Source organism: Aulonocara stuartgranti (genome assembly GCF_965226115.1).
Source record: "Aulonocara stuartgranti genome assembly, chromosome: 22".
Taxonomy (NCBI): Eukaryota; Metazoa; Chordata; class Actinopteri; order Cichliformes; family Cichlidae; genus Aulonocara; species Aulonocara stuartgranti.
The window spans coordinates 19264565-19283698 of NC_138957.1; the positions used below are offsets into that span (position 1 = coordinate 19264565).

General features: G+C 40.5%; 3 protein-coding genes across 4 annotated transcripts; 2 read left to right on the forward strand and 1 right to left on the reverse strand.

Annotated features, from left to right (window-relative positions):
- Positions 1 to 104: 104 nt before the first annotated feature.
- rab5aa (RAB5A, member RAS oncogene family, a) lies at positions 105 to 7990 on the reverse strand. Of its 2 annotated transcripts, none has more exons than XM_082521672.1 (6): positions 7807 to 7990; positions 4370 to 4587; positions 3987 to 4138; positions 3749 to 3871; positions 3171 to 3264; positions 105 to 2739 (listed from the first exon to the last, which is right to left on the reverse strand). In XM_082521672.1, exons 2-6 carry the CDS (start codon positions 4533 to 4535, stop codon positions 2624 to 2626), a joined length of 651 nt encoding a protein of 216 aa, XP_082377798.1. In that variant the 5' UTR covers positions 4536 to 4587; positions 7807 to 7990; the 3' UTR covers positions 105 to 2623. The 2 variants fall into 2 exon arrangements, with proteins under 2 accessions (XP_082377798.1, XP_082377797.1); XM_082521671.1 differs by having other exon boundaries at positions 4370 to 4590; positions 7807 to 7989.
- Positions 7991 to 8877: 887 nt separating this feature from the next.
- otud6b (OTU deubiquitinase 6B) lies at positions 8878 to 14217 on the forward strand. The gene is made up of 8 exons (XM_082521978.1): positions 8878 to 9159; positions 10286 to 10434; positions 11796 to 11897; positions 12138 to 12338; positions 12828 to 12948; positions 13040 to 13101; positions 13212 to 13318; positions 13581 to 14217. The coding sequence occupies exons 1-8, from the start codon at positions 9090 to 9092 to the stop codon at positions 13663 to 13665; spliced, it is 897 nt and encodes a 298-aa protein (XP_082378104.1). The 5' UTR covers positions 8878 to 9089; the 3' UTR covers positions 13666 to 14217.
- Positions 14218 to 14492: 275 nt separating this feature from the next.
- On the forward strand, positions 14493 to 16474 carry lrrc69 (leucine rich repeat containing 69; the record flags this gene model as incomplete). The annotated part of the gene is given in 9 exon segments (XM_082520517.1): positions 14493 to 14687; positions 14821 to 14947; positions 15052 to 15121; positions 15258 to 15423; positions 15426 to 15574; positions 15745 to 15841; positions 15931 to 16020; positions 16022 to 16111; positions 16275 to 16474. Coding segments are annotated over 9 exon segments (1092 nt in total). The 3' UTR covers positions 16383 to 16474.
- Positions 16475 to 19134: the final 2660 nt, after the last annotated feature.

A 19134-nucleotide genomic window follows, 5' to 3' on the forward strand; every position in this document is an offset into this window, starting at 1 on the left:
ACAAACATATAGAGTAGTAGACAAAAAGTAAAAAAAAATAAAATAAAAAAAGCTATTGAGGCCCAGAGGTAATAAAGGCACGCACACACATGCACACCGCCTGATTACAATAATAAATGATCAAATTTATTTCAGTATTTATTTGGTCATTACATAACAGTACTGTAAAATGCTTGCATTTAAATGTTTCTGGCTGCAAATAAGTGTTCACTGCAAAACAAAAAAAATAAAAAAAAATTAAAATTTGCATCCTTATTATGTGTTAAATCATCTATTCATAAACCGCCATTGTGCCAGCTGATAGTTGTTTTACTGTTCCTACAATTATCGTCACAATGTTAGCAAGATGTAGTAGGACAGACAGAGGAAAGCTCAAAAACTGTGCAGCGTGGTGTCCGACTCCTCTGGAGTTTTACAACCTGTGCCTCTGAAAGCTCACGTCTACTTACAGGGAGGAGTAGGAGGAGGAATAGTTCTGGACAAGGCATAGACAAGAAAAAAATGGAGAAGTGTAAAGTAAAGAGATAATCTTAAAAAACAAAAAAACAAAACATGTTTGGATATATTTTTTATGACAGAAATATACAAGACAGATGACTAAATAAATGCAATTTCATTTTTTTGTTGTTGTTAATAAACACTAGATACATTTATAAAGACCACCACTGATTATAATTTAACCATTTATATGTGTAAAAAAAAAAAAAAAAAGACAAAGAAAAAAAGGAACAGCAACAAAACTCCAAACCCAGATTGTAGCTGTTTTTTTCCCCCTTCCTGCTAACTGTACACTTTTTTATGATTATCTAGACAACTCCCTAGCAAGCATTAGTCCTGTCACTGGTAAATTGAAAAAGGTAGACTACACTGCAACACCTTATTTACAGTATATTATTTATATATTTATATTTATATATTTATATATATATATATATATATTTATATATCACACTGGCTGAAATCATGACAAGATATATTCATGAACATCATTAGTGCAAGGCATGAGTAAGACAGACCTGTAAAAAGAGTTATTTACTAAAAGTACTCTGTATGTGTGTGTGCATGTGTGTGTAACAATTAGGGGGGTTGTGTGTCGGTGGGACAGAGTGTGTGCTTGACAAAGGTGTGGATGATGTGTAACAGACTGTGTGTATGTTCATGTACAGTGATGTTTAGGTCTTACAGGGAATAGGGGAAGGTGGGGAGGGAGACGACAAGTCAGTGGCGTGTGTGTGTTTAATTGTGGAAATGTGTGTTAAAAAAAAAAGCCAAAAACAACAAAACACACGGATAAATGCGTGTGAATAAGTCGAAGGATGTAATCTGTCACCAGACAGCAAACCCGGGCCGGGCTTTGTACAGAATGACACACCGCCGTGTCTAAAGCACTTTCTAATCAAGAGAAGATGTCAAACATTTATGATTCCGATATTAATTAAGAAGCAACTTTACATATTGCAACTCCCCACTCACTGCTATCACCTTCGATTTACCCCCAGTGCAAACCCAGCAGTCGAGCAACATTGACACAATGGAAAAAGTAACCGCACAAGAATAAATCGTTGAAAAACAGAAACCCAAGAGACCGCAGTATGACAACAAAAGGGTGGTCTACACAAGGTTTATGGACGGACACATCATGAAGTGGGCAGTTGGTGACACTGACGTGTACCGTAGAGGCCTCTGCGCTGTGTTTATAGACACAAGGGGATTTGCTGCGCAGCACTGGTCCTTGCAGACAACTCACAGAGTAAATACTGTGAAACATTGCACAATGCCACGAAGGACAGCTAGGAGCAGGCACGGGCCCAGAATGGAGACAAGGTGGTGTGAGAAGCTATGCACTAGTGCTACGTTGGGTTTAATGGAGGGAGTGGGGTAATAAGGACCAACTATTCTCCCCCCCCTCCCAGCTACGAGATAAAGGGCCCTAGAAACAACAAGAGAGACAGAATCTACAATTTCTCTCTGCCCCCTCCACCTTTCCTCTTTCTGAGATTAACAAGAACACACTCCTCCAACCAACTTTTTCTGCTCTACTGCAGATTGAATGTGTAACTCTTTAACTTTTAGGCCGCCTAAATATGCTAGCATGTGCATCCACAAGTTTGACAAAATTACAGTAAACAATAATCAACAAAGTTATAAAAAAATTGAACAAAAACAGAAGACTGGTATTAGAAATGCAACATTAAAGACTTAAGCTATCCCAGAAAAGAGAAGTGATCACTTCCTCCAGATGAAACTCATGTCTACACGGTGTAAAGATGATGACAACGCAAGGAAGGGTGCTCTAATGTTTCTAATACCTGCGATCACTGATCTATCAATAATACGATAGATGTAACAAGCTCGATGGCAGAAAGTAAGACAAAGTGGTTAGGAGGCTTCCCCGGGTAGCAGCAGAACCATAATGGAGGAAAAGAGGCAGAACCGCAAAGAAAGATCAGTGTGATGGCAATGAATTTGTTAAAAGTGGACGAGTGGGGTGGCGAGTGCAGGGCATATTTTCTTGTTTCAGAGAGTAGGTGACACATTGCATTAGTAACTGCAGTGGCATTTGGGGCATTGACCACATTAGTTACTGCCATACAGGTTGGTAGGGAGGAGGGTGTTCTTCATGTTAGTTACTGCAGCATGGAGCCTTGGCTGGCTGGGCAGCTTCTGTCAGGTCCACTCCCCGGCTGCGCCCAGTGTTTGCTCCTGCAGTCTGAGGCTCATTTTTTGGCAATCTCTTTGCTGGAAGAAATCAAAACAAACAAACAAACAAACAAACAAACAAATAAATAATACAACGATTTTCAGAAAAGAGAAGCTACAAATGATAAAAAAAAAAATCATTAACAAACACATCAATCATGCTAGTTTGACCTTGTCCTCCAGTTAATTTTTAACTTGCATTTTAAGCAGGAACTGAAACCTCTTAGGAATTTGTGATTGTCCAAGCCTAACAGCAGCTTTGTAAACCTTGTGTACTTTTCAGCAGAAGAAAACTGGAGCTACAGTAGAAAGCCCAGGGTAGCAGAGAACATGCAAACTCCACACAGAAGGAGCCCTAAACTGGGCTTCAAGCCATCACCTTCTTGCTATGAGGGAACAGTTCTAACTCCGAATAATAGAAATATGCAGAAAAACAAATATCTACAAATTGAGTCCTAAAAGTTACCCACCAATGGCCATAAATATCTCATTCACATTCATAGACGTCTTGGCCGATGTCTCCATGAAAAGTAAGCTGTTGTCATCTGCGTATGATTGGGCGTCCTGTTGACACAGTGTAAACAAACGAATTTTTAATACATCCTCCAACACGCATTTCTTCAGGCATAAGAGAAACACAATTAGGGGATAATTAAAAACGGAAGTCATGGCTCTAGAATACAGCGTCTGCTAGGAACGTGATCACCCATCCACCTATTTTCCTCCCCTCATCCAACTCAGTTTTGCGGTGGGATTGGAGACGGGTTGCCAACCTGTCGCAGGGCTAACAGAGAGGTACAGACAGCCATTCACACCATAGTCACACCTATGAGAGATTTAGAATCACCAATTAAATAACTGTACTAACTACATGTGCTCGGACTGTGGGAGGAAGCTGGAGTACACGGAGATAAACCACGCAGACACAGGGAGAACATGCAAACTCCACACATAAAGGTCACAGAAAAATTAGATTAAAAAATAATAATAATAATAATTGTAAAATCATGAAAGCCTAAGACACAGTCTAAGGTTTGTCTAGACTGACCTGGAAGTCCACAGCTCTTTTGTTAGCCAGGTCAGCTTTGTTTCCTGACAGAGCGATGACTATATTAGGGCTAGCTTGTCGTTGTAGCTCCTTCACCCAGTTCTTGGCCCGTGCAAAGGACTCCTGAAATAAAAATGAAGACACGGTACCACTTGTCAACATCTAATGCTACTTTCATGTTTTAACTTGCTCTACAAGTGCTCTGGAAGGCCTGGGTCTTAGTCGAGGATGAACGTGCCTCGTTTGTGATGTCGTAGACCACAATGGCAGCTTGTGCTCCTCTGTAATACATTGGTGCCAAACTGTGGTAACGCTCCTGGCCTGCAGTGTCCCAGATTTCAAATTTCACTGTTGTATCATCAAGACACACTGTTTGGGTTAGGAAGGCCGCTGTGGAGATAGGAAGAGACGAGTCATTTTTGCGTGATCATTAACGACACCAAAACTATATCTTTACGAGGTCATATAAACAGCTGATAAATGTGTCAACACAAAAGCATCAGTATTCTGAATGGGGACTTCTCAGGAAAACAAACTAACAAAACAAACAACAACAACAAAAAAAAAACAACAGAACTGCCAGGTTGTCAGAAACATCCTGATTTGATGACATGACCTTACCTCCTATTGTGCTTTCCTGGAATTCATGGAACTGGCCCTTGACAAAGCGAAGCACTAAGCTGGACTTCCCCACAGCCGATTCACCCAACAGCACCAGCTTAAACTGACAGATCTTATTCCCTGCATTTGGTCCATTGGGTCTCGTAGCTCCTCCTCGATTGGCCATGACCTAGTCAGATCCCAGGTGTCCTGTGTGCCGAACCTCACTGTCGGGACTTCTGCTGCAGGAAGCACGAGAACAAACATGTTCACAGAGTAAAAACAGATATTAAACTCTAAGAGATTTGTAATTTCTTTTCCCTTCAAATGCAGTTTAACAAGTCATAACAGGAACGGAACAGTTATTTTTGTATAGATTACAGTCTGACATTTAAGACAAATGAGCATTACTCATATATTCAAATCATGCAACAAATTTATAAATATAAGATCAGCTTCCTCTGAAAATCATTATAAAATTACAAATCTTATGAAAACTAGAATCCGACTAATGAATAGGCTACTAGAAAAAAGTAACTAAATTAGGCAATCTTTTGACATTTTGACTGGGACATAAAGGTCAATGAAAGTTCCTCAGAGCAGACTACATACAAAAAATGATACATCTCTTACTCATACTTGCACACATCAAAGTCAAGCATGCACCCACTGGTATCACTTCAATTTGTTGTGAATTAAGAAGGTTTTCACACACAGAGTGTTTCAAAGAAACAGGTGGTTTTCACACTGCAGTTTAGGCAACATGAAGAAATTTATGTGATCAATAAATTCAAATATAATTCATATACAGTGCATTGAAAATGATAGCCTGTATCAATTAGCTATCTTTTTTATCTGCAAATTATGGCTGTAAATGCAATTTTATAACGCTAATAACTGAATTATTCTGTGAACATTTCAAGTCAGTAAAAATAACATGCGAGCATTTCAAACACACAAAGGCCTGTTCTGAATGCATGTGCAATTTTTGACAGGGGATGCAGAAATTTCAGACACTTCTTCATGAATGTAACTTACAGTAACACCAGGAAAAGGAAGCCTTGTCATGAACTACAACAGTGATTCATGGCAAACTCGAAAGAGAGCCGGGGAAAGACCCACCCACATTACACAAGTGTGGTACAACTGCGAGAACCATTGCATGCATGCATACCATGCGTGCATGTAGTGCTTACTAACTTATTTGGGAATGAACAGCTCAGAATTTCTAAAAAACACAGACGGCTGTTGTAAGGAGATAATCACGGCTTATGTCTGGCCTCACAGGGTGAATTTAGTGGAATCTTGTGCCTGACCAAAAACTGGCCTTTCGCCTCGCATCAAACTCACATATATGGTGCAGTGCAATAAAGCACAAAGCAACCTTTGTTAACCACACAAGTCACACTCTGTTGAGGAGAGGCATTAATCTGTGGTGGCTGTAGCCTCAATGGCAGTTTATGAAGATGTTGTACTGAATTATAGTATACTGTAAGGTAGCAGTACGTAATAGCATACGACACATTTGAGTGTCTGTGGCTTGAAAGGTTGATGGATAGATTCCCCGGCTACTCTAGACTGCATGCTGAAGTATCCTTGGGGAAAGCACTGAACCCTGAGTCGCCTGCAATCCATGCATTGTGAGCTAGAGTGCATGCAAATGATAGAAAAGGCGCTATGGTAAAGAAAAAAAAGCACTTGTATGCATTTATGTGTGATGGGATGAACGAGTAGTAGTAGCTGTGACTGCTCCAAGAAGAAAAGTGCTACTTAATTATATAAGTTAAGAGTTAACATGTGCTTATAATCTGCAAGATAACTAAGAGGATACAGCTATGAATGTACTCTGAACAAAATTGCAAAAATAGGCAAGTCAGTCTATAAAGTAACTGTGCCAGGACTGCTTAAATGCAAATGCAACAGAGCAAATAAAAAAAAATGTCTGCCATTACAAATGTGCGATTCACTTTTTATCTCCATATTTTTGCCTCCAAATCACTGTCATCATCACCCTAACTTCTTCTTTCAGTGTCCCCTTCTTGCCTAAAAACTACAGTCGACTGGGACTTTGTGGTTATTGCCCCTAAGCGCATGGGGACTGGTTCAACAACTGATGATTTTAGATTAGCTCTAATGACATACCTGTTTTAGCTGCTTTTAGTTTAGCCTCAGGTCCGTCAGTGTTTGGTCAAACACACTGTAAATGTTTTGTACTACTGTTTTACTTGACTGTTTAGCATTGGTAGAATGCAGCTGTTTTCTGATTTCTTTTCTTAAATATTATATTTTATTATGTTCCCTGTTTATGTAAGCTCCATGTTTGTAATTGGGTTCTTGAGACGTGGATTACAAAATGAGTGTGCCTGTACTGCACTTATGGTCAACTCCAGTCATTTCAAAATGAGCTCTATAAATAGCATTTACTTTTTTCACACACACTATAAACCTGTGCGTCACTAGCCCACATCTGTGGCAAACCGTTCTTACTTGTGTCGCAACACTAAAGGCTGAAGGCATTCATATAACAGAGTTTATTAAGGTAAAGATAACAGCCACCAGATTTCTGGGTCTATTTCAAATAAAGAGCTTTGGGGAAACGAGTCAATAAATTGACCGGCGAGGTCATGCCAAAACATTTCAACCTTATCTCAATCGACTTATCCTTGAGACGAAGTCTTGAAGACGCGCAGCAAGAAAACAAACAAGCTCCAGGAACTGGAATGAGAACAGTGACTGTATTTACCCACACTCATGACACGATTTGTCAACAAACGCTGCGCATTACATGACTACGACGTGCATATTTGGCTTGAACCCTCGATACTTAGTTGACTATAAACACACTCGCTCTATGTTAGCAGTGGCTATCGGTCTGTTTTGATGTTAGAGGGGGCCGCCATTTTCCCCAAAGTGTTTTTGTTCTCTAGCTTGTTAGCGTTTATGCTGTTAGCAAAGCTTAGCATTCCTAGCTGTCTGGTGTCATTAGTCTCCCGACTGCTGTAAGGACATAAAAACAACACGACAGCTATCTGCATAAAACTAACGCCATTGTTTTTTTCTTTCGAATTGAAACCCTGATTGCCGGTGCTGTTTAGCTAATGTTGATTCAAGGGGAATAGCTGAGCCCCTCAATTAACAAACACTAACGTTAGCTTGCTGTCACTGTTAGCATTACACCCACTGAACCCAGTCCACCTATTAGCAAAGTCACTGTAAGCCTGCCATGCTACCTGCTATACAAGACATTATAAGCTTTTTGCTATTGGTATACAAGAGAACAAGCGGACTCGACAGGACAAAGGCCCGCATGTCTGCATCCCCCATGCCACCAAACACCATCGACATTAGCTGCACATAGCTAGCTAACGAAGTCACCGATGACAACTAAACAAACGGCGGCGTCATGTCACCGAGCCAGCTGCAAACCACAACTCGTAGATTCGTGACAAGTACGTTACCCGAGAGCCAGGCGATGTACAACTTTAAATAGCACCGCTGCAGTTCGCACACAGAACCCGGGACACTGTGATGAGCTGGTGTCAGGGGAGGGGGGGACCGAGAAAACAATTTCAACAATCCTGTCACGTCTCCTCCTTTCTTTCTTCTCGCAACTTCCCCTTAGAACCAAAACACAAACAAGCTCTTCCGCTCCCCGTGCCACGTCACACGACACGCCCGCTAACAGGCAAAATTTGATTGACTGTATATTATGATCAGCTCTCGATATCTGTTTTTAATGAGATACAAATAAAATCAGACATTAATAATAATAAAAATTACAAATAATATTTTCATGCGTATTGGATCATACTGGATAATTTAACAAAAGGAAATCAGACACAGCTGATATTTAGATAGACAGACTCGGTACAATATAGATACCTTTTTCTATGGGTTAAAGATGACCTTGTCACGAGGACAAAGGCATTTAAATAGTCACATACATTTTTTCCCCTTTAATTTGAAATTAATATTTACAGACAAGTATTGTTATACCCTTTTGAAAAGAAGCATGCAATCTATTTTAAACCCACTGGATCTTCTTGGCGTTTCTTCTTCTTTCATCTGCTCCCTTTAGTAGATCATCTGCCTCCATTTCACCCTACTTCTAGCATCCTCCTCTGTCACAAAGGCCCTCTGTATTCACTCCTTCACTGCATCCACAAATGTCCTTTCAGGTCTTCCTCTTCTCCTCCCTCCCGGTAGGTCCACATACCTTGTTCAGTATAACCACAAACCCTCATATTCAAAATATTTGTTTTCTTTCTGTCTCAGAGGGTTATTGTTATTCCCCAGGTTGCAAACCAGTGGTAAAGATCTAAAAACAAGATACGAAGAAAGAGGAAACACTTTTTCCTGTCCACTCTTAGATGAAGATGAGATTAAATGAACACGACGTGTCTAGAAAATATATTTATTTAAAATATATTTAATAAAATGTATTAAAATAAAGAACGTAGTCCCGAGACAGCCTGGAAATGTAGTACACAACATACCGAGAGGTGGCGGTATAGAGACAATCTCGGAGTTTATCTTTGGCGAAGAAGAAGAAGCCCCGCCCTCTCTTCCGGATAAGGCCATATCAGCACGTTTTATTTATCGTTCACTGTATTTGTGTGCTTTTATCTTGTGCTAATGATGAGCTACATTTTATAACAAGTCATTAATAACACATATGGTAGTCAGGTTCATGTACCTCGTAAGCACTGTTAGTGGTTGACCTTAACAGCAGCATCCAGTCATGGAGGAGGTGGAGACACCAGAGGAGCTCCTGGCAAAGCAGCACCGCAAGGAGAAGAAGGATCTGCAGGGTAGCTACTTTTAACAGTGCTCTTTTGTTTGGTGGGCTAACATCTCAGCCTTTGCTGGTAGCTGGTTAGCGTGCCCGTGTGTTGTTTATGTGTCGGAGTGTTTAGTCTTACTTTAGCCGCTATTAAGTGACCATCAAGTAAATAAATAATGGTCACCGCAGACGTTTCTGTGGTTACTATTGTGAGGCAACTGCCAGCCTTATCGCGTGGTTTGTTTTGCTTTTAGAGTAATATACCTCTAATACACAGATCACTGTTGGGAGAAACGTTTAAGGATTTGATGACTTTAGCCCAGGGGGTGTCCAACATAAGGCACGAGGGCCGGATTCGGTCTGACAAACACACCAATCCGGCCCCACCGGCTTTGGAAAATGTGATTTGTATTTTAATAAGCTTTATAGTTTTTCCGAATGAAAAAGATCTTCACCATGGCATTTCATACTACATCCAAGTAATTAGGTAATAGATAAGTAATTAAACAACAGAAAAGAAATAAAAATAGAATTTTGTCAATTAACAAAGCTTTCTGTTTTAAAGGAAAAGTCTTGCAAGTTAGCCACCAGAAATGCTTCTGTAATTTTACACCTTTGTTTCCTACGGTTTAAACCCAAAGAGTCATTTTGAAAGATTTATTTCATTTGCTACTGCAGTATTTCTTTATCATGTAGAAAAACTGAGATATTTTTTGAAATTGCACTTCTTTGTCTTATTTTTAGATGTCTCAAGGATTCAATTTGTGGTTTAACTGCTTTACACTGGCTGAAAGAAGGTGTTTCACTGGTCTGGCTCACTTACTATGAAAGTTGGCTGTATGTAGCTCATGATGTAAAATGAGTTGCTGCTTTAGCTGACCACTGATATCAAAACATTTCTTTCACATGCCACATGTTGCAAAATAATTAATAATGTCTGATAATGTAAAATCAGCTGTTTGTGCAGTTGGTGTAGACAGGTGCAGAAACATTTTAATCTTTTTTTTTAGGTGCATTAGTGCTATCTATGACAGTGTATCCTTCACTATGTTGGCAGTTTTGTGCATGTATAACTTTTCTAACCAGTATGCAGCATCATCTGTATTGTTGTGTTGTACTGTTTTGTTTGATGGTCTGCTTTGTGTCATTTTCAGCTAAAGTCCAGGGCATGAAAAATGCAGTCCCCAAAAATGACAAGAAGAGGAGGAAACAGCTGACAGAGGAGATCTCCAAACTTGAGGCTGACCTGAGTCAGAAACATGAGGAGGAATTCAGGCAGCTCAAAGCAACAGCTGACACAAAGGTGACTTATTATGTTTACATGGTCGACAAATCGGGTAGAGTTTGATTAGTAATTAATGTAGAAGCACTCTTTCATAATGGGGTAACAAGTGTAAGATGGAAAGGGAAAGAACACAGCTGTTAAAAGGTTTTTGTATGTGTTCAGTATATATTCAGTATGTAAATGATTCTAGTCTTTGTGCTGTATCAGCTGCAGTTTACAATAGGGCTGGGTATCGTCACTGATTTCTAGGTCAGTGACGATATTGATTCGATCCACGATTCGATTCAATTCGATTTAAATCTGGGAAGTTTTGCCTCAGACAGTTAGAAATATTATAATTCAGATCAGTACATTTACATATTTTTTACATATTTTTGTATCTATATAAAGGAAGCTGACACACGCAAGACTTTATCAAAGGTGTAAACATCACAGCAGATGCCTTTGTGTCAAAGTAGCTGAAGATAAAACACAGAAAAACATGAAGGTGGGTTTTGCTGGCCTGGGATTTTATAAAAATATTCTGCAGTACATCAAAAACGAAAGAAAACCATTAATCAAGATATGACAGCGATTTTATTAGAGACACGGCTAAACGTTTTGCATTTTGCACAATTTAAAAAAGTTTACATTTGTTCAGAAGTCTGTTGAACAGCAGAAATGAGGCTTTCTTTTCGGAAGTAATTAAAAGGAAAAAAAACAGCGGCCAACAGCGCTGTAAACAACGGTAGACTTGTGCGTAACAAGCAAGCGAATAATGCAGAAAACAGATTTTTAGATGGGAAACTGTTCTTGAAGTATACAGAGAGAGTGAGAGTTGTGCATGAAGTGTGATTTTTATCGTGGTGGAAGCAAAACAGCAAAAGTCAGAGGGAATTCATGACGATGTTTATGTGGAGCTTAGTTTGGATCTTCTTTTGCTGCTGGTTCGGTCAATATTGTTTGGAGAGAGATAAAACTAACAGCTTTAGAATCAGCCCAAAAAGGGCGTAAACACAAAGCGTGGACCCGCCGAAACATCGGAATCAGCGAGCTGTCGGCTTTCAGCCCCGACCATGTCCGTGCCGTCGGGTGAGAAAGGCGACATCTCACTGATTCTGATCTGCGGGTCCGCGCTTTGTTTTTACGTCTTTGTGCAGAATCCATGTTCCTGCTCTCATTTACTGTTTTAAATGTTTGGTGGTTGTTGAAATTTTGTGAGGTTTAACCTGAGATTCTGGCGTTTCTGGAAAAAAAAATTAATATAAAAAAATTGATTCAGGATTTTAATGAATCGATATCACGTTATCCAAGCCAGAATCGATTTTAATCGATAAATCGATTATCAAAACCCAACCCTAGTTTACGACATAACCATTTCTCTCTTTACTCAATATTAGAAGGTGGAAGAGGTCATAAATGGAGTGGAGACTGTAAAGGTGGAAGATGGAGAACAAGAGGAGGCGAAACAGCCGCGAGTAACCAAAGCCCAGAAGAGAAGGGTGAGGTGCAACTTTAAAGACTTGTGTGTTGTCGAACCTTTATGCATTTACATTTTAGGTTTTCCTGAAGAAGAACACTTAGAACTCATAGTCAATCGTCCTTGTTTACCACAGTTCACATTCATGATGTCTCTGCTTTAGAGAGGTCTCTGATGATCAGTTCTGCCTGCTAGATATAAGTTGGAGTCTAATAAATCACCCGTATTTACCTGCTTTTGACCTTTAAATGATTTCGTATAGGACAAAAAGGCTGCACAGGAGAAGGAGAGGGAGATCAGGATAGCAGAGGCTGAGGTGCAGAACCTGCAGGGTGTGAGACATCAGGAGGGTTTAAAGCTGGTCCAAAAACTCGCCCAGCAAAAGCTTCAGATCAAGGAGATCTCCTCTGATGGCCACTGCATGTACCGTGCTATTGAAGATCAGCTGACACGGCGATCAAAGGTACATGTTGTTATAGAGGCATCTTCCGCAGCATGTCTTTTGTCCTGTCGTCCTTCTCTCACCCAACTGGTCATGGCAGATGGTCGCCCTTCCTGAGCCCTGGCCCTCTAAAGCCTGGAGGTTTCTTCCTGTTAAAATGGAATTTTTCCTTCCCACTGTCGCCAAAGTGCTTGCTCATAGGGAGTCATATGATTGTTGGGTTCTTCTCTGTATGCGTTATTGTAGGGTCCACCTTACAATATCAATTGTCTTGAGGCGACTGTTGTTGTGATTTGGTGCTGTATAAACAAAATTGAATTGAATAATAACTGTAGCTGTAGTTTATATACTGAGTCAGGAATTACATAAGAAATTGAGCATTGCTGACAATCTTTGACACCTTCCGTGTTTGGAGTCTGTACAGCTTGTCATACAGAAAATGACTCAATGAGAAACTGTCAAGTTTAGACACACAGAACACATTTTCTACTGCATTCTGTTCTGTTTTAGCTCCAATTACCCACAAGTGTGAAGGAACTGCGATCCCGCACTGCCGAGCACATGAGAGGCCATCCTGACGACTTCCTGCCTTTCCTCACCAACCCAAGCACAGGTGACATGTACACAACAGGTGAGACCATCTGTGTTTTTGGTAATGAAAGTAAAACTTTCACTGCTATATTTGTTAATATTCAATTGACATGTTTGTCTTTTGCTTCCAGATGAGTTTGAGAAATACTGCAGTGATGTGGAGCACACATCAGCTTGGGGTGGACAACTGGAAGTGAGTTCCTCCTTAACTGTCATATACTGTACTATACACAGTGAAGTGTTTTGTTGTACTTTTCAATTCATTTTAATAATGGATTTTTTTTAATTTTTCAAATTTTGCAGCTTCGAGCTTTGACGCAAGTTCTTCATTTGCCGATCGAGGTGATCCAGGCGGACTCTCCTACCATAAAAATTGGGGAGGAATATGACGGCGAACCCATCACACTTGTGTAAGAATGTTTCCAAATATGTTTTTTGCTCAGAGTACAACACTGTCAGTAAAAATGTGCAAATGAATGTAGTTGTAGTAAACATTTAAACATTTTAAATTTGCAATCACAAATTTACAAACACATTTTTCACTACTGCCAGTCTAAATCCAATCTGACTGTTTGGATTTTCGTGTAACTGCATGTCAAAGCTAGGAAACTGATATACTGCGTTATTTTTTCCTCCTATACAATAACCTTTTCTCTGTCTCTTTGCTTGTAGCTATATGCGGCATGCTTATGGTCTAGGAGAGCACTACAATTCTGTGGAACAGCTAAAGGACCCAGTCAATGCTGAGGACAGCTGAGAGAGAGTTAACATAAGGCTGTTGGCGTAATGCAGAGAGTGTTCAAACTTCTAACACAAAGCACCCTAAAATATGACATATTTGAAGGGAGACCCCTGGTCAAGCGAGACATTGCTGAGCTCAACAGAGAATGCTTCTGTTTTCACATCGGTTAAATGTCTGTGTTGAAGTCAGATACGGAGAGTGAAACCTAAATGAATACATAACTTCTAATGTATAAACGATAACATTGTGTTAATCATGATAATGATAATAAAAAAACACAATTGAACAGAATGTGTGAAAAGATTTTACATGGGTCACCCCTGGCTAATCCTAATGATTACAGGGTTACCTTTTAGCTCATTTTCAGAGGCATCGCTGAATCTTTTTTTTTTTTAAAGAAAAAAAATACAGTTCCACTCATGCAGTTGAGGATTCAGGAGCTGCTTATCATGTGTGACTACCAACCAAATGTGGACAACGAGTGGTTGTTTTCAGTGTTGTTTGGCTGAAATGAGCTGTTAAACGTGTAAATGATACCAAGTTACATAAATGCATACAATACCATGAGTGTGTGTGTGTGTCACAGCTTTATTCTGAATGTTTCTAATGAGCATCCTTGTATTCCTCATAGGCACCACAATTTATATACCATGCATTAAAAATGAAAAACCCTCACTGTCATGGTAAAACTGGCCATTATAATCAATCCACCCATATTTAACAGTTTAATATCCAGCTGTGTCCACCAGAGGTCGCAGCTGCTCCGGATCAGATCTTTGACTTGTCAAAGAGCGTGCTGTTGCCACGGTAACTCCACAGAACGTTACGATAGGCGTAAAGAAATGGCTAAAAGGGAATCGGCGGCTAGAAAGTGGGTGATAAGGGTTTTATATGCCGGAGCAGCCTCTTTAAATTTAAGCTCGACGCACATAAAGGAAGTTCCCAAGTGCGTTTCCAGACTCACAAACCTGTCAGTCCTCCTGTTAAACAACAACTCCATCACAGGCCTTCCCACTGAGCTGCTCTCCTTACATCAAGTGAGTCTTCTCGCTTCGTTTGTTTGCTCGCAGCTTATCTATTTGCTGGAAAATTGCCAAGGTGCCACTTGAAATGTTTTACACATCACGCAGATTTGTGATTAAATACTTTTCCTCCTGCAACGCCCGAAAGCTGGCTGAGCTGAATTTAGGAAATAATGCCTTGAAGGAGTTTCCCGCTGTTCTGGGCCATCTGGAGTCCTTGAAAAAGCGGTACCTGTTCAGAAACCAAATTACTGTAGTGCCACCTGATGTGATAGGTAGGCTCTTACTGGTTTTGTATGATTAATACAAAGCTCCAGTCATCTGTGTGTGTGTGTGTGTGTGTGTGTGTGTGTGTCTGTGCAATATTCATGTTTTACAGGTGGCTTCAAGAACCTTGTCCTCAATCTGAACCACAACCAGATTCACAGACTTCCGCCAGGGATTAAAAGGTGCGTTATGACTCCCTATATCTGCAATTATAGGTTCTGAAGTCAACAAATCATTTAATGACAGTTTAATTCTGATACACGTGTGCACACATTGTGAAAATGCTGCATGTAAACCCCCCCTCCTCTCAAATTCAAGTCTGACTATGCTTGAACACCTCAGCGTGCTGGACAATAAGCTGGAGGAAGTTCCTGCAAAGCTTGGTCATCTCACTCGCTTGTCTGAGATAAACCTAAACTTCAACAAGCTGTCCTGGCTTCCTCGGCAGCTGTACCAGTGCAAAGAGCTGACAAAGCTGTTTTTGCAGCCAGAAACTACTTGACCAGCCTACCAGAGGAGGGTTCTCATAAAATCCCACACCAGTTACCTGTTGAGTTTTCCATGTTTTTTCCTTTTCTTTTCTTTTCTTTTCTTTTCTTTTCTTTTCTTTTCTTTTCTTTTCTTTTCTTGTTTTAGTCAGCCAATCAAGAGTTTTAGGAAAATCAGTAATTTGATTGGCCACTCACACGATCTAAATTTCCCTGAAGTTAATTTTTGACTGAAAATAGTGTTCCTATACTGATAAGGTAGCTTTTAAGATATTTGTGTCAAGCTGTATCTCTGCTTCTACTTTTGTACTGTGAAATAACTTGGCCGTAACGGAACTGCACTGTGAAGGGAACAGGTTTGTGCAGTGTGAGCTCATGACTTCGGTGCAGTATGCTGAAGTACTTATATTAAAGGTAAATGTCAGTCTTTTAAAAAAAATAGATATTTTGCTCCTTTAATGCTGGCTTTGTTTCCATATCACTGTTTCCTTTTGTACCAGTAGGAAGTGGTTGTTAGGTTTGTATTGCGGGAGGACAGAAACAGGTTCTCTCTAATCCATGTGATGCTTCCCCACTATCCAAATCTAAAGACGTCTGCTGGATACCGCCAGTTCTTGTGCGGTCTGCTGCAGCCCCTTCCTCACCACCTGGTTGCATTGTGTGCATTATGTAAATCTAAAGAAGGTGAATCCATTGTTTTTTTCCCTATTCTAGTTGCATAATTTCAACAACATAATTCTGTGACACCTGCTAAAGCAGATATACATTAGTATGCAATACGGCTGAAAAATGCTACATACATAATGACTGAAGTAGGTAAATGAGCTCTGTTGCCTTTGTGTTACAGGACATGAAAATGAGGAGTATGCTCACTATTCTAGTGCGTGCCCTTCTCTGTTCATACAGGTGCTTTAACACAGAAGGACACGCCTACTTTGGTGTTGCTACAAGATAAATACAAGTTTATTTAAAGATACAGTCTTCTTTTTCATCTCATACATTTTGTTTCATCTCTTAAACTGAAGGCACAAAATGTTTCAATGAATATCAAAGTGATGTGTGTAGGTCTGGAAGCATACATGGATTCATTCCTCAGTGATTTTGTCCTTTAAATTTATTTGACATTTCACTCTGTAGCCACTAGATGGCAGCAAATGAACATTGATGGGACCCTCGTTTCAATGGGGCTCTAAAATGCAGGCTTTATGCCAGCTACAACGATGTAAAATCCTTGAAAACAGATAAAACAACACAATTAAAAAAAAAAAAACTTTATTTACAAATACTTGAACATAAAACCTTTGTGAGAGAATACCTGTCACACCTGTTTTTCTCAGTAAAGAGATAATTCTGTGGAGTCCTTCACTGGGTTTAACCCGCGCAAAATCTATATGAAGACCCGTTTACATTTAGCAATGGAATATTTTATTTTTCTGTCTGTATCCACCTTGGCACATCCTTTTCCCATCAGCGCTGATCAAACTGCACAGCTATAGCTGCCCCATCTCTATCGGCTTCTACAGAAAGTGGCATCTGTTCCAACCTGCCAGACAAGAGAAAGATAGAGAGAGGGAGGGAGGGCTAGAGAGAACTTCATTTCTAGCAAATTAATTTCCCATCCACGCCTCTAGAGCTTACTAGCTCGTTCGCTAGCTGCTGCGGCCGCTGCTGCGTGTGTCTGCTGAGTCGGAGCCTCATGCATAATGCATCAGGTTTAATTGCAAACCCAGAAACTAATGACTTTGGACTGGTTAACAGCAGGGGAGCCATACATCTCGAGCAAACTGAATGAAAAATCAGCTCAGAGGAGAGAAAAAAAGGAGCCTAGCCCCTAATTGATGAATAATTGAAGCGGCGAGCTACAGGGCATAATTGTGACATTTTGTTTCAATCAATTTCCAAGTGGTGTGGGCGAAAGTGCACTTAAAGGAAAAAAGCAATGACAATGAATGAGAATGAAAGGGAGAGATGGAGAGCGCGGACGGTGATGGAAATGGACGTTGTGTCTTCACTCATTGTTACGAAATTTGCTGGAGCAAAAAGGCAGGACTGGACCAAACGCTTTTATCTCTCTCCCTCTCTCTCTCTTTATAGGTTTATCTGTCAGACCCCTGCTTTGCTGTAGTTGGGTTGCTTTTAAAAAAATCTCAGCTAATGGATCCGTATTCTTGAGTCATTTTCACGTACCACATCCGTTTTAAAAAGAAAGAAAGAAATGTGAAGTTGCTCGAGTGGACATGCTTTTATTTCCTTTTTCAGTCAACCTAATTAGTTTATTGGGAGAGTACGAGGGCCAGGTCACAGAACTGAACACCACGCAAGTCAGTCTTGAACTATCGTGTAAGGCCACAACGCCTCGTGATTTTATTACTGCACACGGGTGCTGTGATCTCAGCTACACTTACATGCAAAATGATCACTCAGAGAGAAAGTTAGGTGCAGCACAAGGTCTTTTACCTTTTCTCTCCCACAGCGCACTGCTGCTCTCTGTCGCTCTCTGAAGCCTTACTGGCCGCTCGACCAGTGGGCGCAATAGAGAGGAAGAGTGCTGTTCCTCTTCCAGGAGACACTGCTACTACACTATGGAGCTAGTATTAGGTTAGGGCTACGAAACTAAAACTATTGACCAGCTTTATATCATTATTTACATCTTCACAATGGACAAAAATCTATGTATATATTTGAGTACTTTATAAGGCCACAACTGATAAATAGGTCATTGCAGCTGGCATCATACTAATGGGTGAAAGGGCAACAGTGTGTGCCTTCTTGCAGGCAGCAGATGTTGGGTCCTGCAGCAGTGCAGCAGCAGCCGCACTCGCTCAGTGGCCTCAGGACTTGTCTGTTAGTGGGTCTGGTGTCTGGTCTCTGGTGTCAAGCTTTATGCGTGTCTTTGCACGTACAAACACACACACACACACACACACACACACACACACACACACACACACACACACACACATCCCTTTAACGCACTACAGAGGAGCAGACACGCTCACTTCACTCACTCTGCACTGATGGCACATCATCACAATATTTTTTCCCCACATAGTGTTGTTTTCATCATGTTGTTTCACAAAACGCATAGTCACACACACACACCCACCCGTGTGCACATGCATTCCTTTTCCATATCACTGAGCTCTTCCTTATGATTGCCACATACAGAGTGTGCTGCATGTTTCTTAACATCACGCGCAGCATGATTGACGTGTATGGAAATGAGGAGGTTACATCCTCAAAGGAGATACCATACGGATGGGAGCAGCACACTGATGAGAGGCATCTACAAAAGGCGCTTGTAAATTCCTGACATGCCTAACATATGTTAATGAGCCATTCTCTCGCTCTGATATAATTACTGCGAGGGGATATTGCCTTTGGTGAAAATATCTGTCTCGCATGGCATGGCTACCTCATGGGGGTGAAAAAAAAAGGTAAAGAATGATAAAGTAGCGGGGGCATAAATTCTCATTTACCATGCTTGGAGGTAAAGAGAGTGATGTTGGCAAATTCACTCAGGATGATATATTGGGGACAAGGCACCTTAGGTTCATTACATACTTCCTTTGTTAAAGCGCCTTCTGTAGTCTTGCATCGTTTGTTTGGAGGTATTTAGTCTGTCTTGTCATTTGGAGCATTTACTTTGGATGTTTGAGCTTACATTGTATCTTGGGGCCAGAAAGACAAGTGATATGTAAACTGAA

What these genes read in the sequence shown, in the direction of transcription:
- rab5aa (XM_082521672.1), bottom strand. Translation starts at nt 4,535, where the DNA reads ATGGCCAATCGAGGAGGAGCTACGAGACCCAATGGACCAAATGCAGGG. An exon ending in CCAGGAAAGCACAATAGGAG is followed by an intron (nt 4,139 to 4,369) that starts GTAAGGTCATGT and finishes CTATCTCCACAG; the next exon opens with CGGCCTTCCTAACCCAAACA. An exon ending in TCTACGACATCACAAACGAG is followed by an intron (nt 3,872 to 3,986) that starts GCACGTTCATCC and finishes TTTTTATTTCAG; the next exon opens with GAGTCCTTTGCACGGGCCAA.
- otud6b (XM_082521978.1), top strand. Translation starts at nt 9,090, where the DNA reads ATGGAGGAGGTGGAGACACCAGAGGAGCTCCTGGCAAAGCAGCACCGC. An exon ending in CCAAAGCCCAGAAGAGAAGG is followed by an intron (nt 11,898 to 12,137) that starts GTGAGGTGCAAC and finishes GATTTCGTATAG; the next exon opens with GACAAAAAGGCTGCACAGGA. An exon ending in GGCGAACCCATCACACTTGT is followed by an intron (nt 13,319 to 13,580) that starts GTAAGAATGTTT and finishes CTTTGCTTGTAG; the next exon opens with CTATATGCGGCATGCTTATG.